The sequence below is a fragment of the Triticum dicoccoides genome, chromosome 7B, assembly GCF_002162155.2.
Source record: "Triticum dicoccoides isolate Atlit2015 ecotype Zavitan chromosome 7B, WEW_v2.0, whole genome shotgun sequence".
Taxonomy (NCBI): Eukaryota; Viridiplantae; Streptophyta; class Magnoliopsida; order Poales; family Poaceae; genus Triticum; species Triticum dicoccoides.
In genome coordinates, this window is record NC_041393.1 from 687,321,122 (window position 1) to 687,335,586 (window position 14,465).

Consider the following 14,465-nt stretch of genomic DNA (forward strand, 5'->3'; position numbering starts at 1 on the left):
TCTTCCTGTTTTTTTAGATGGGAAAGTCCATGTCGAGTTATTTCTCTTCATCTTTTTTTTGTTATTTTTTCTTCAATTTTATTATTTTTAGTTTTTATTTTTCATGATTTTTTTATTTTTGCCTTTTCATTTTTTGTTCTAGATTTATCAGTTTTATGTTTATCTCTTATAGTTGAAACATTTTCCCCTTTGTATATCTATATATTTTCACATGCGCACTAATATTCCTATTTTAATATACATCTTTTTAACACATGAACATTATTCAGGTACGTGGTTAATGTTCTTTAAAATGAGAAAACATTGTTTGAGGATGCAATGGACATCTTTTTGACATACGATTAAAACCCTAACAATACACAGCTAACATCGTTTAATTACGAGAAAAATATTTTCAAACACATAAAGGATTTGTTTGACAAAAGGGTCGAAGATTTGTTATCTTAGTAACCGACAACCATTTGCTAAACCATTTTCAAGTTCTTATTTTCCGTATGTTTCTTTGGATAATGTATTCTTTCAAATGTACGAAATCAAAAATAGAAACTAAATGGGCCGTGGTCCACTACCGCCGGGTGTGTGCCAACGGTGTTATCCCACGCCCTACGAGCGGAGTAGGATGATGTCTGGCGAGAACAGGTGGTGTGTAAGCCGAAGGACCATTTTTTCTCCAGGCCCACTCTCCAGAGCCCAAGTTGACCGGCGTATGGCAGCCACTGCGAGCGATCAGGTCCTGTTCCTACATGACGTGCGCGACCTGACCTGACCCCCGCCGCAGGCTGCAAGCTGCAGCGGGCGAGCAGGGCTGCGCAACGCTGCACGCAGATTCGGCGTTTGTGGATAACCACGCACTGCCACGCACAGATTTGGCGTGCCTGCGATGTCGCCGGAGGGGTCGGTCCGCGGCAGCACCAACGAGCTAGACACTGCCCCAGATCATATTAGCGGAGTGGCACTAGTAGAAAAGAGGGCTTTGGTCCACCCCGGGTTAGCCCATTAGTTCCGGTTCAGTTTAGAACCGGGACTAATGGGGCATTAGTCCCGGTTCGTGCGCACAGGGGCCACATGGGCCATTTGTCCCGGTTTGCCTGGACCTTTTAGTCTCGGTTGGTGCCACGAATCGGGACTAAAGGGTGCGACGCCCATTAGTTCCGGTTGGTGGTTCATGGCACGAACCGATACTAAAGGTCCCATTTTCAAACTCCACCCCCCCCGGTGGATCGCCTTTTCAGTTTAAAAATAAATAAAAGAAAATGATGAAAATGTCAAAAAAATAAAAGAAAATAAGTTTCCCATGTGATATATGGTCTAGTTGTTGGGAAAATTTACAAATATGAATTTCGAATTTATTTGCAAAATCTCTCTAGAATTTAGTAAAATGGGCATAACTTTTGCATACGAACTCGGATGAAAAAGTTTTGTATATGAAAAATCATCTACTCGAAAAGTTACATCCAAATTTATCCGGGGGAACCCCGTTAAACATTTTCAAAATCCTCAAAAACCTAACAGAAATAAAGTTACGGGCCTTTTTAGATCTAGAGTGGAAAAAATCGAAAAAATTTCAAACTGTGGTCAAACTAATTATTCTACAATATTAGTGTTACTGAATAATTATTTCAGTTATTTTGAATTTTGGTCAAATCTGGTCAAACAATGGTCAAACATTGGTCAAACTAATTATTCAAGAAATATTAGTGTTACTAAATAATTATTGTTTTTTAAAACAATAGTTTCAAACTCAAACAGTGAAATATGTCACTTCATGCTCAAGCAAAATTCCTGAAGGTTAATAGGATTGACATCTTACTATTGTCAGGAAAACAACAAGTGCAGACTTGGAAACGAGGGAGAATAGAACCCGGAAGTTAAGCGTGCTCAGGCTGGGGGAATGGGAGGATGGGTGACCGTTCGGGAAGTTAGATGATTTGGAATGATGAGGGGTGATTAGAGATTAGAGGATAAATTGAGCAGTGATGAGGGGTGGTGATTAGAGATTAGAGGTTAAAATAATTCAGAAATTTGAAAATAAAAAAAAATTAAAAAAAATCGTAAAATTTCCTTTAGTCCCGGTTGGTGTTACCAACCGGGACTAAAGGTGGAGCTCCACGTTCGGGAAGATGCGTGACCGTTCGGGAAGTTAGATGATTTGGAATGATGAGGGGTGATTAGAGATTAGAGGATAAATTGAGCAGTGATGAGGGGTGGTGATTAGAGATTAGAGGTTAAAATAATTCAGAAATTTGAAAGTAAAAAAATTTCAAAAAAAATCGTAAAATTTCCTTTAGTCCCGGTTGGTGTTACCAACCCGGACTAAAGGTGGAGCTCCACGTGGCCGCGGCCTTTAGTCCTGGTTTGTTTAAGAACTGGGACTAAAGGGGAGAGGCATTAGTAACGACCCTTTAGTCCCGGTTCAAAAACCGGGACTAAAGGGCCTTACCAACCGGGACAAAAGCTACTTTATCTACTAGTGTGGGTTAATTAAGCGCTCGCTGAATCTTGGCTGAAGAACAAGACTGGGTGTTCAAATTTCTTCTTTTTTGTTTTTTGCTTTTGCTAAACATCAAGCACTCCCCTAGGCTAGGAATCTCCAACACGGACTCTCAAATCATCCATGAACGTTCGGACCGAGCTGTTTGGACGATGCAAGCCATCAAACGGCGCCCGCGTTGTAAGCGACTAGTTCAGGTGTCCGTCTTCCGTGCAACCCGGAAGCAAACTAGGGGACTTTGCGGGAGTCCGAACATTTGCCACTTAGGACTCCGGCACCTTCGTCACACAAAAACCAAAGTGGAGGCCGCACATTTGGAACAGTATGCATTGTTTTTGCACCAACCCCACTCCCCCTCCTTTCTTCACCATCTCCGCTCCCATTCCCGTAGCTCTTCACCTAAATTCCCGTCCTTTTCGCTTCTAAAGCCGCATGGATCCGCACGAAGAGCTGCTGGAGCTGGGCGGGTGGAGGATCCGAAGAAATTGGTCACCCGGAAGATCAACTCGACGACACGGCACACCCGCCGACAAAAATGAAAAGCAAAGGATCAAATAGACGGCTAACGGGAGGGCAACGGGGCGACGACCAAAGCTAGGTGGGGCCAGGGACCTAGACAGACGTTTAGGGGATGCGGTTGGATGGCCGGCTCCGGCCACCGTGTCCACGCCCAAACAGGCATATCCGTTTTAGACGACGGTGTTGGAGATGCCCTAACGTTTCAATGCGCGGTCCTGGCCCTCGGAGGCAGCCGAATCGGCAAGCAAATACGCCATGAATGGCCGGCTGTTGCATGCATGCATTACGATCGACCACCCATAGCGAGCGAGCGAGCGAGCAGACACGATTTGCCTCGCCCTGCGCCGCATGCATGCATGCAAGCAACGGGCCCGGCCGAATTAACCCCCCCTGCACGCAGGCAGCATTCAATCTTCTGGCGCATGCATGCACGTACGGCCCGCCAAATACATATGTACGACGGGATGAACGCCCCAGATCCCAGGACGGGCCGCTATAGTCGGCAAAAAACATAAATTTGACCTTAAGACGAAACTATTTCACAAACTAAACTATGTTTAAAAGTATTTCACCCAGCTGACCTTTAATGTGCAGCGCCCAACAGCAAGGCGCTACATTCTTACTGTGCAGCGCCTAACACACAGGAGCCACACTGTGCAGCGCCTAACTGTAAGGAGCTGCACTACACTGTGCAGCGCCTAACTGTAAGGAGTTGCACAGTAGAGTGCAGCGCCTTACTGTTGGGAGCTGCACAAAAAGGTCAGCAGTGTGAAATATTTTCAAAAACAGTTTAGTTTGTGAAATACTTTTGCTTTAAGTCAAATTTGTCAATTCTGCCGCTACAGTCCCACGTCGTATCGGGGGGCAGCAAGGCGCGTAGGTAGGTCGATCCCCACCCGGCCACCCCACGCAAAATTAGCAGCCGTGCCCATGCATGCAGATCCATCCATCCATGGCTTTAGTTAATGTCGATGAACTCCATGCGTATGAATGCATGATGCGGTACTACCACCACCACTACTGTAGATGAGCGCGTACTACGCACTCTAGCCAGGTAGCCTTGTCGTGAATTACGCCTCTCGTGTACGTACGTACGTACGTGCCCAGGCAGGATCTGTGGCGTGGAGGGCTCCATTTTGACACGCAGTTAATACCAAGAGCAAGCATTTGCATGCATGGTCCAACCCTTGGAATTACTCCTGATACTCCGTGCATGCGTTGCATTGCATTGCCGGTAAAAACGGTCAGGGTTGAAAGCTTGGGCAATGGCGGATTCGAAAAGATTCGAGAGTAATGCGAGTTGGGACCTCTCTTGGCTAAAGCTTTGGGCACGCACTGAATTTTGAACTATCCTCTTGGAGCTTGCTACACACCCCTTTCTATGTGTAATGTGTTGATTAGCTGTGGAAGATGTAAGATGTACTAGCGCAGAAACTTAAATGCAAGGAGACAGTAAAAGGGTTAATAACAGGGCAAAAATAACACTAACACAAACATTATTTCCTCACTGAAACAGAAAATGGCAGGAAGGCATGCTTGCTTGCAGCGCTACAGGAGCACCGCAGGGAAGAAAGTTGGAAGAAAGGCATGCATGCTAGCTTGCACAGCCTTTGCTAGCTGATCTCAGCACTTTGAGACTATGGACTATACCCTTAAGGTTTTTGCTCTCCTTTTTTTTTACCTACACACAAATTAATTAAAGGACACTGTTGGTGCAGTGCTAGGCGTAGGCTGGTCACCACTCCATGGCTCCATGTACGGGTCTCCAAGCTCACCTGCGTCGATCGGTCGTCTACATGAAGTCCACCTCAAAGAGATGCATGTTATTGTTGTTATTGTTGCCGGCGCCATGGTTGCTGTTGTTGTTCTGGTCGGAGACCTCGCCGTTGGCCGCCCCGGCAGACGGCAACCCGCTGGAGCACACCGACGAGCACGACAGAATGTTGCTGTTGTTGTTGCTGCCTTGCAGCAGGGAGGTGATGAAGTGCTGCTGCTCCTGGTGGTGGTTGTGGAGCTGCATGGCGTTGCTGAGCTGCCGGTGGTGGTCGTCCTTCTCCGGCGGCTCCCCGAGGGTGAGCGTCATGGGCCTCGCCGCCGCCGCCGCGGCCTTGCTCTGGTCGTGCTGCTGCAGGCAACTGATGGCGCTCGTGTTGGACGAGATGTTGGACTTGGTGGCGCTCAAATCTGCTCGATCGTACGTAGAAAAGGGAACTGATTAGCCGTGCGTGGTAATAATGGTGATCAATTGCACTGGGTAGGATGCAAATGAAGCAAAGGTAAATGCATGCTAGCAAAGCTTACTGTTGTTGTCGGCGGCGTAGGAGCTGGAGATGGCGCCCGGGTTGGGTTTCTTGGAAGGCGGCGCCGAGTCCTTGGACGTCGCAGTCGTGCTGCTGCTCGCCGGCTTCCTCCGGCGGCGGTTGTGCTCGGCCAGCCTCTTCCGGCAGCTCCTCTTCGACTCATCGAACTCGGTGAGCACGTGGAACCTACACGAACAACAAACTTAACTTAATCTTTTGCTACCTTTTATGTACTAACGAAACACCTATAGCAGTAATTAGCATCCACCATTCAACCAAAGGATGTTCAGACATGCATGGATTGTCAAGAAAACTATAATCAGTTTTGCTAGAACTCATCTAGATGAGATATAATTTGGTCTCATTCACCTTTTATAGCCATCGGATGTGATGCTGTAAGATGCGTGTGTGCTGACGTGGGTTGTATCTGTTCTTGTTTTCAAAGTGAATGAGACCAAATTATATCTCATCTAGATGAGTTCTAGGTACTCCCAACTATAATTGGCATGCAAAAGTCTAGCCGCCACTGGCACCACGGCCGCTACAACATTGGTCAATGGGAGGATAAAGAGGAAAGGCAGCAGGCAGAGATATGGTCAGGGCAAAAGCCTGGCACCGGATCAGCCAGCCAGCCATGGCGTCTCCCTCCTCTCCTCTCCTCTCCTCTCCCAGTCTGCGCTCTGCAGAGGCATCCCGAAGCACGCAGCCTTTTCCCTCCCCCTTTCCACCACCCTTTCTCCGGTCTCCGCCCGCTGATCGATCGATCCCCGGAAAACCACCAAGGAAAACGCCATGGTCAGATTCCACCATGAGCATGACCTAGTACTCCTCCATGCCATGGAGCAGTGTTTTCTCTTGTCATTTTTTGGTTTGACATGACTGGTCGTCTCAGTGTAGTGCGCGACTGCGGCCGAGCTGGGCTTGCTTTTGCACAAAGGACAGCAGAGCTTTGCCATGGCTGCCCGCAACGGACAATGGGCACGAGCCGAATCAGAGCGCGAACTGAAAAGGCCAACAGCTTCCGCTGGCCCTACCCCTAGCCTAACTGCAACCTGGCTCTAGCTATACTGGGCTTCTGCAAGAACATCACCTCACAATGCAAGAACTACTGTTCCATTTGTAGAGAGAGAGAGGGAGGGAGGGAGGGAGTGGGTGTGTGGGTCTGGCTCTGACCTGCTGCATTGCTGGCAGAAGCGCTGCTGCTTGCCGGCCGCGGCGACGAGGGACGCCTTGGCGTGGTACTCGCACACCTTGTGGCGCCGGTGGTAGTGCTTGGCGCCGGAGAGGTCGGCCTTGCAGCCCTCCGCCTGGCACCGCGGCGGCTGGTGGTGCGCGCCGCCGAACCCGAGCCCGAACACGCCGCCCAGGCGGGACCGCATGAGGAGACGGTCCACGGCCATCATGTCGCCGGGGGAGAAGTAGGTCCGGCGGCCGAGGTTGAGCCCGATCCTCCCCGCGTCGCCGGCGCCGGCGCCGCCCTCGCGCTTCACCATCCCGAGCGCCGGGTACACGTCGCCGTGGCCGTGCATGCCCATGGGCGGCATCTGCAGCTGCATCCCGGGCATGGGCGGCGGCGCCATGGGGAGCAGCCCGCCGGCGCCGCCCCCGTTGGGCGGCAGCGCCAGCATCTGGTGGTGCGGCGCGTCCTGGAACTGGCCGAAGGCGGCGGCCGCCGCCGCGAAGTCGAAGTTGTCGTACATCATGGCGCCCTGGTGGCGCTGCCCCCCTCCTCCGCCGCCGCCGGCCTGGACCATGCCGGCGTGCTCGAAGCCGACGTAGGGCGGCTGCTGCATTGCCGCGAACGGGAAGTCGTCGCTCGCCGCCGCGTTCATCCTGCCGCCGCTCATCATGGCCCGAGTGAGTGGTCGGTCGGAGCTCAAGAAGAGAAAGCCGGGGGGAGCTAGCTAGGACCAGGAGGCGTGTGGTTGGCTAAGCTCGCTCGCTAGCTGGCTGTATGAATCAGTGAGGATGTGCTGTGCGGTGTAAGGTGGTGGAGGGCGCAGAGGTGCTTAAAAAGGCAGCCAGGAGAGAGAAGAGATTGAGAGGGTGGTGTACTGTGGTGTAGAGGGAGAGTGGAGGGGAGGAGAGTGATGAGTGTGTGCGTGTCCGTTGGCAATAACTCTTGGCGCGTAGCTTGCCCGGGAGTGGCATGTAGGAGTATGTGTCAGCTGCCTCACTGGGCGAAGATGGCCGGGCCTTCTCCTTGCTGTTCCGGTGCAACAAGTCGCCGTGGTTGTTTTGGAGAGAGAAGCGTATACCCCCACAGAGAAGACATGCATGCATGGACACTTGCGTGGGCTATGTACTTATTTTCTTATTGCTGTTTTTCTTCTGCTTGCAAAATCAAAATGTGATGCTGGTTCGAATATGTACTCACGTGATCTTCTTTGGGCCGGATGTGTCCTCAACCCTTTGTGTTCCTAGAGCAACCACAACGCGGATCACCAAATCGATCGCAAAATGTTCATTGGACTGGACGGTCCCGACATTTTTTATCACATCCAACCACGGTCATTAAATTTGTCCAGACCGATCCAGAAGTCTGAATTCTCGCAAACCAACACAAACTGAGGGTAGGTTTGGGGGAGTTCAGGCGTCCGTCACGTTAGATTCCAACACCCTGGACCCATCGAAAAAAAACCTCTCCGCGCCACGAGAATCCTCCACGCATTTAGAGTGGACGTGATCGGTCGGCTACCAGCATTCATGCCAGCTGAGCGTTCGTCCGCCTAAATGGCATTCTCACCATCGCGGAGCCTAAAAAGCTTACTCCTGCGCTCCACATTCAACCCGTTGCTCCGCCTACCCTAGTTATTTAAGTCAGCTGGCCACGGCCGAGTATCCTACCCCTCTATTGCATTTTCCACTGTCGAGGCCATCGTCAAATTACCCCTTCTCACCCCCGTTCGAGAACCTTCGCAACATTGTCCATCATGTGTTTCCACAATGGCTGGCACCGCTACGTGGGTGGTAGAGGCAGCTCTCACCGCGGTGGCTCGCCAAAATCTTGGCGGAGGTCCATGTTGCAAAGTCCCGGCCCCGGCCCGCATTGAGGCGGGCCCACTCCGAGCTCCCTGGATTCAGAGCTAAGATAAAAGGAGGAGGATATGGAGGAGGAGGCGGAGGAGGAGCCGGTGTCGGTGGAGGACCCACCCGTGTCCGTGTTTAGACTGTTGTAGGTGGAGCAACACTTCTACCTCCAACTCCTAGGGGGCAATGGCTGGTAAATGACTAGCCGGACGCTGAGTGCACGAACAAAGCTACTGTCGTGTCCATGGTCGTGGTGGACCTGACGGTCGTCGATGTCAACCTGCCATGGTTGCCTCCATGCACAGCTCCGCACCATCCGCCATGGCTATTGGCAGCTCCGCATGAACAAGTAGGGGAGCGCAACCGGCTCTTCGAGGGGCTGGAAGCGGACGATGGCGATGCGCCTGCCAACACGACAATGTTGCCACATCCGTCGCCAGCTCCTCCTCATTCACACTGGCCGCCAATGACAACGAGGCCAGACCGCCCGTGTGGGGTTCATCAGCCTCATCTCCGACGGGGAGAAGTAGAATGCAGTTTTTAGGTCCTTTTGCTATGTAGAAATTATTCAAAGATCAATAAAAAAATCATGACCGCTTTTATTTGTTGACTCTGGTTGGAGGGCCGGCGCGCACTGTCTGCGGACATGTCTAGACGTATGCATGGACATTTTGTGCCGTTGATTTTGTGATCCCGTTGGAGTTGTCCTTGCTCTCAACATTTTTCTCCTCAAAATGCATGCTCGATCCCATTGACCATGTGTGCATGTATGTGTACTATCAAAACGATACAGACAGGAAGAAAAAGCAAGGGAAGGGAGAGGGAGAGGACTAAACAAAACGATACAGACAGGAAGAAAGAGCAAGGTGAAGGGAGAGGGAGAGGACTAAACAAAGACTACCACCGCTACTACTTGTGATACTATGATCTTTTTTCTGTTTGTTTCCTGTGCACAAAAGGCACCTACCAAGCAGCCAGGGAGCAGTTGCTGCTTTCTTCAGGGTAGCTTGGCTGCTTTCTTGTGTAGGGCAAAGCTATAGGGTTGGTTTCTTACCTTCCCACAATGGTCCGGCTTTCCTCTGTTAACACATCAGCAACTAGCTAGCCAACACCCAATGCAATATAGTGTATGAGCTGTTTTCTTTGAGCAAGAAAAATGAGATGTTTAAGTTACTCCCTAGATGATGAAACTTAGTTAAAAACTTAACATAATACAAGTTCGGAGCGTGTGGAATAATTGGGATATGGATGGAAACTCTATGATGACATGCTTGTCAATAAAAATAGCAAAATCATGGGATGGCTTTAAAAAAAAGGTTTAGTGAACTAACAAGTAGCATTGCACAATTGCATAAGCTTGTTTAATAAGCATAGTTCAAACTACTAATGGAATCGCTGATTATTCTGCAAAAGATATGTTTATATATTGTAAGATATGTTTGGGGAAGCAAATGCATTGTACTGTAGGTGAATTCATGCATACATAATGTTTTGTACATAATGCAATTATGTATCGCGAAAGCACGGTCGGGCTCATAGCACTAGTCCTTTGCATTATTCATGCAGTTGGCAACAATGTTGAATTTCTCGTTGACAGTACAAGTTTTAGCGCATATCCATAACAACAAACATGCACATCACCTCATATAATTGCAATTGATGCTCATAATTTAATTATAGTCAATGAATGACAATTGATGAGTCCATGAAGAAAAACACCTACTGCGTAGACTTTCACCCCTTGTCACAGCTCAACAAGATGTTTTGGAACAATGAAATATCATCAATTTTTTAAATGTTGATACATGTTTGCACATTGCAGTGAAATGTGATGTTGTGTATAAATGCTTATTTCTATAGATATACTTGTGAATGTTGTTATCTGAGTTCAACTGTGTGAATAAGGTGATATTAGTATATATTTATGCTTCAACATATATCGCTATATAGGCTTTGCTTAGGTCTAACATGTATCGTAGTGAGCCACACAATGGCGTCAAAATTGAGATTTATTTTAGTGAAAAGTGGCATAGAACAAGAAAAGAAGCACATTGCTCATTGGTACAGTGACAATTGAGAATATAAGTTTGTAGTAACTAAGAATGCTTACCCTCACAGCTAATAGTAAGGGTACAATAACATCTCCAAAGGACTTCCCATATAGCTATGTCCAGACTAAAAACATAGGAATGACGGGTGTTCCCAAACCGTCCCGATTTGCGCGAACAAGCTGCACCGTCCCAAACCTAGCCAACCTCTAGGGTGGGTATGGGGTTATTCGGACACGTCTGGACATGTCGACCATGTTGGCCAATGCTGGTATGGCCCATGCATACCCCACAAAATCCTCATCCACCCGATCAGCCCAAAACCCTGACCCTAGCTCACACTCTCACTCCCCTCTCATCTCATCTCTACCCCTCTCCTCTCCTATCATTTCCATGCCTAGCTCTGAATCAGGATCAGACCCCGACGGGGTGAACTAGGAGCTCATCGAGGCCAAGGAAGAGTAGCAGCTCCTGCTTCGTTGGTACTGGGCGCAGACCTGTGGCCGGACGCCATCCCAACCAGCCCGGCGCAGATCCAACATCTGGGCGGCATCCCGGCCACCCCGACACGGGTCGAGTGGAAGCAAGTGATCATTGTAGCGCGGGTGGAGTAGAGACGGCACTGGTTTTACTCATTCGCTCCATGCCATACAACCCGAGGGGCGGGTGCAGCGGCGGCGGTGGCTACTGTGAGTTAAATAACGTCCGACGCAATTTGTCTTAGCCTTAGGGTCAATGTCGTAGCATGTCATGTCCTATGTTTTAATTTTTCATATGTTGAACTATCAAATGTCGTAAGTTGAATTATTGAATTTCCAACGTATCCGACGGAATGATCTACGTTGCATGGGCTGCATGGATTTAGGGAGGAGAAACGGAGGACGGTTGTAGGGGCGGACAAATGAGGCTCGACCCCTGCTGTCCACGGACATACGGGGGCTCAAATTTGTCCATTGCCTTTGGAAATGCAGGTTCCAAGCTCGCAGGCATGTTTTCCCACGAAACTAAATGCACACAGCTCATTGATCTGGTGCACATAAAGATCTGCTCGGCTAATTTGCATCCTAGCCCCCACATATCCATCGTAATCCATACACGTGGTGCATCCGTGCTGCCCGTAATCAGTATCAGTAGAAGAATTGGTTAGCATGCAACAGTACAAGTACTACCCTGTCGACCCCTGCCATGCATTGCCTTGTGTACATGAAAACACAGCCTGTAGCAGTTTACAGAACACTGACACGATCGCCTTAACCGTTCTTTCCCTTTTCAGAGAACTGACAAGTTTCCGGACCGGAACGATATACACTGCCCCCTGCCATTTTTTACCGTATCGTGTACAGTGCCTTCTGCCTGCCGCATGTATCTAGGCTTCTCTCACTCTTGGTGCCCATAATGGTACGGAGTGATAAATACTTACCACGGGTGGCACCGCCAAGAAAATTTGCATAGCGTGGTCCGGTCCTACGTGCACACCGACGCATTTCCCATATAAGTGTGTGGTGCACAGTAAAATTACAGCACATTTGCACGTACTGAGCGTAAGTACGTAGTTACCACGCGGCCGGGTAAATGCACGTATATATACATTGCAAGCTGCACACCTGAAGCAGATGATTTTTATCCATGCCTTCGTACCCACTTACATGTTTTACTTGAACTCTTTTTACATGGACAACAAGGCCACGCACGCACATCACTACACAGCACGTACACCCCACGCACAAAGACATTACACATATACATGTGTCCTTTAATCACGTCTGGATCCCAGGGATCAAGAATATTATGCCGAGTCTCACTAAATTTGTAGGGTTTTGCTAAGTCTCAGCTATTGAGTTTTCCTTTGTCTTAGTTGATTGAGATTTCTTGATCACTTGTTTAGTTGCTTATTGCACAGACTACAGTGCCACACAATTGGTTGCCGTCTCTCCAATTGGTGCTAGGGATGCAAACGGGGTCCTGTCAATTTCGTTTAAACCCACTAATGACCTAACAATTCAATAATTTGTTTTTTTTTTCAGAGAAAGCGAACTATGGAGCTAGCTAAAGCTAACTAAATGGGACTTGCGGATCCGACTTATTTGCCCTTTACATCCCTAATTTGTGTGCTCCCGTAGGGCACACTAGATTGAGATTTCCGACGTTTTAGTCTATTTAGAAAAACCCAACTTCAGTTCCGTGAAAACCGGAAATTACATAGAAACAACCGCAAGTCAAAAGGAATTCTCAGTCGGTTGACACTTAGCAAAACCAAAATTTATATCGTGTGTATTTAAGTAGAGCCTCTTTGGATCCCATGACTATAGAAACACATGATGAAATAGGAAAGACACACCAGTAGAACGCCATTATGTCTTACATCCTATAAGATGAAAACATATGAATATTCAAAAAAGTCCCCTTTGGATGCTGCACATGAAAAAAAAATACAAGGGTCCAGAGTACTTGATTAGATGGACAAGGGAAAGAGAAAGACCCAAAATGCATTGAAACTTACACCCTCCATGAACAGTAAATTAAAAAAACAATCAATAACTTTTGAATTTTTTTTGGCATCAAACATGGTCAGACATATTAGGTGCTTGCAGAATTTAGTCTACAAATAACATTTGTGGAGCCCTAAAAAGTCGGTACTCGAAGTTTGAACACTTTTGAGCAACAATTTTACAGTTTTCATTTTGAGCTCCTCGAATGTTATTTGTGGACGAATTTTTGTAAGCACCTACTATGTTTGCATCCAAAAACAAGCTCAGCGGGAGGAACCTAGTGCTCTCAAAGTTTAGGGATTCCTGGCCGTCGGATCGATTTGTTGATGCTTTCTTGGCCGTAGGGTCTTGCTCGGGAGCACCCTCGCCCGTCAAATTGAAAGGAGTTACTGGTACAATGAATAGTGGTTTTTTATTACTTCGGGATTTCAGTCTTGCCTCTCTGACGTGCGGGGTTCATCCCTGGTGGGCTGCACTTCTCAGTTGCCGTGGCTGGGAGGGTGCCTGGTGCGGCCCATCGGCACCCTCCAGCGGTAAAATTCTCGTGCCACCGCCTGTGATTGTGGTGCCCCGTCGAGGGCATTCTTCGGTTTTCATGCTTTGGGTCGTTACGTGGTGGCTGCAGATTGGCTGTGGTTCGACGAGGTGAGGGAGGGCGGCCGGCTTGCCTCTTCGTGCTCCCATTCGCCCCCTTCTCCCTGGATCTGCTCCACCTCTCGCCGCCGTTTGTCCTTGTTCCTATGATCCAAGGAGTTTGTAGGAATAGGAAAGGATAGTTCCCATTTTTGTTTCTCCGAATTTATTTTGCTCCCAGAGAACATTGTAAGTGTGAACATCAGGATTTGAACCGCATAGCTCCACCACCTCACCAAGAGCCAGCTCTCTTGAACATCATCTTATGACAAGTATATTCATTAATAAAAATAGTACATAAGTATGACTGTCCAGTACACATTAATTAGACAACAAAGATTTGCAATTTGCGTAGCACCTTTGAAAAATGTAAATCTCCACTGTCCATGCAGGACCCATATGGCCCATGTCTTGCTACTGCTCCCTCCGACCGGAATTACTTGTCACGGATATAGATGTACTATTTAGAGATGTTTTAGTTTTAGGTACCTTTTTTTATCGATTTTCGTGACAAATAATTTGGGACGAAGGGAGTATTATATACGTCGAGCAGAACTACATCGAGCAGCTGCTCTATATATGTACGGACATGCGTAGCACTACGTGCTTGCCTGTGGTCACCACGTACACGCGCAAAAGGAATGATCGCGCACGTACGACGTGACATTGCTCGATGATTAATTGGCTATTCATGTCGTCCGCCACCAATGGATCTTTCGTGCAAACGTGCACGAATCTTTCGCCATCGATGCTACTGTACACCCAAATGTATCCATCGATGTGTGTATTTAAGCTTGCATTGCATGCATGCATGGCTGGCTAGCTAGCTGCTCGTTGACTTGCATGTCATCGCGTCCGCATGTTACCCGCTTTGAGTGTCACACGGGTACGTAGGTACACCATCGATCCCACTGCTTTGTACACCATGTATGGCTTCCATGTACGCACGATGTAC

At 48.4% G+C, this 14,465-nt stretch overlaps 1 protein-coding gene across 1 annotated transcript; it reads right to left on the bottom strand.

The window, feature by feature from the left end:
• Positions 1–4,475: 4,475 nt before the first annotated feature.
• LOC119342032 (squamosa promoter-binding-like protein 10) lies at positions 4,476–7,285 on the bottom strand. The gene is made up of 3 exons (XM_037613871.1): positions 6,484–7,285; positions 5,312–5,496; positions 4,476–5,194 (listed from the first exon to the last, which is right to left on the bottom strand). The coding sequence occupies exons 1-3, from the start codon at positions 7,158–7,160 to the stop codon at positions 4,803–4,805; spliced, it is 1,254 nt and encodes a 417-aa protein (XP_037469768.1). The 5' UTR covers positions 7,161–7,285; the 3' UTR covers positions 4,476–4,802.
• Positions 7,286–14,465: the final 7,180 nt, after the last annotated feature.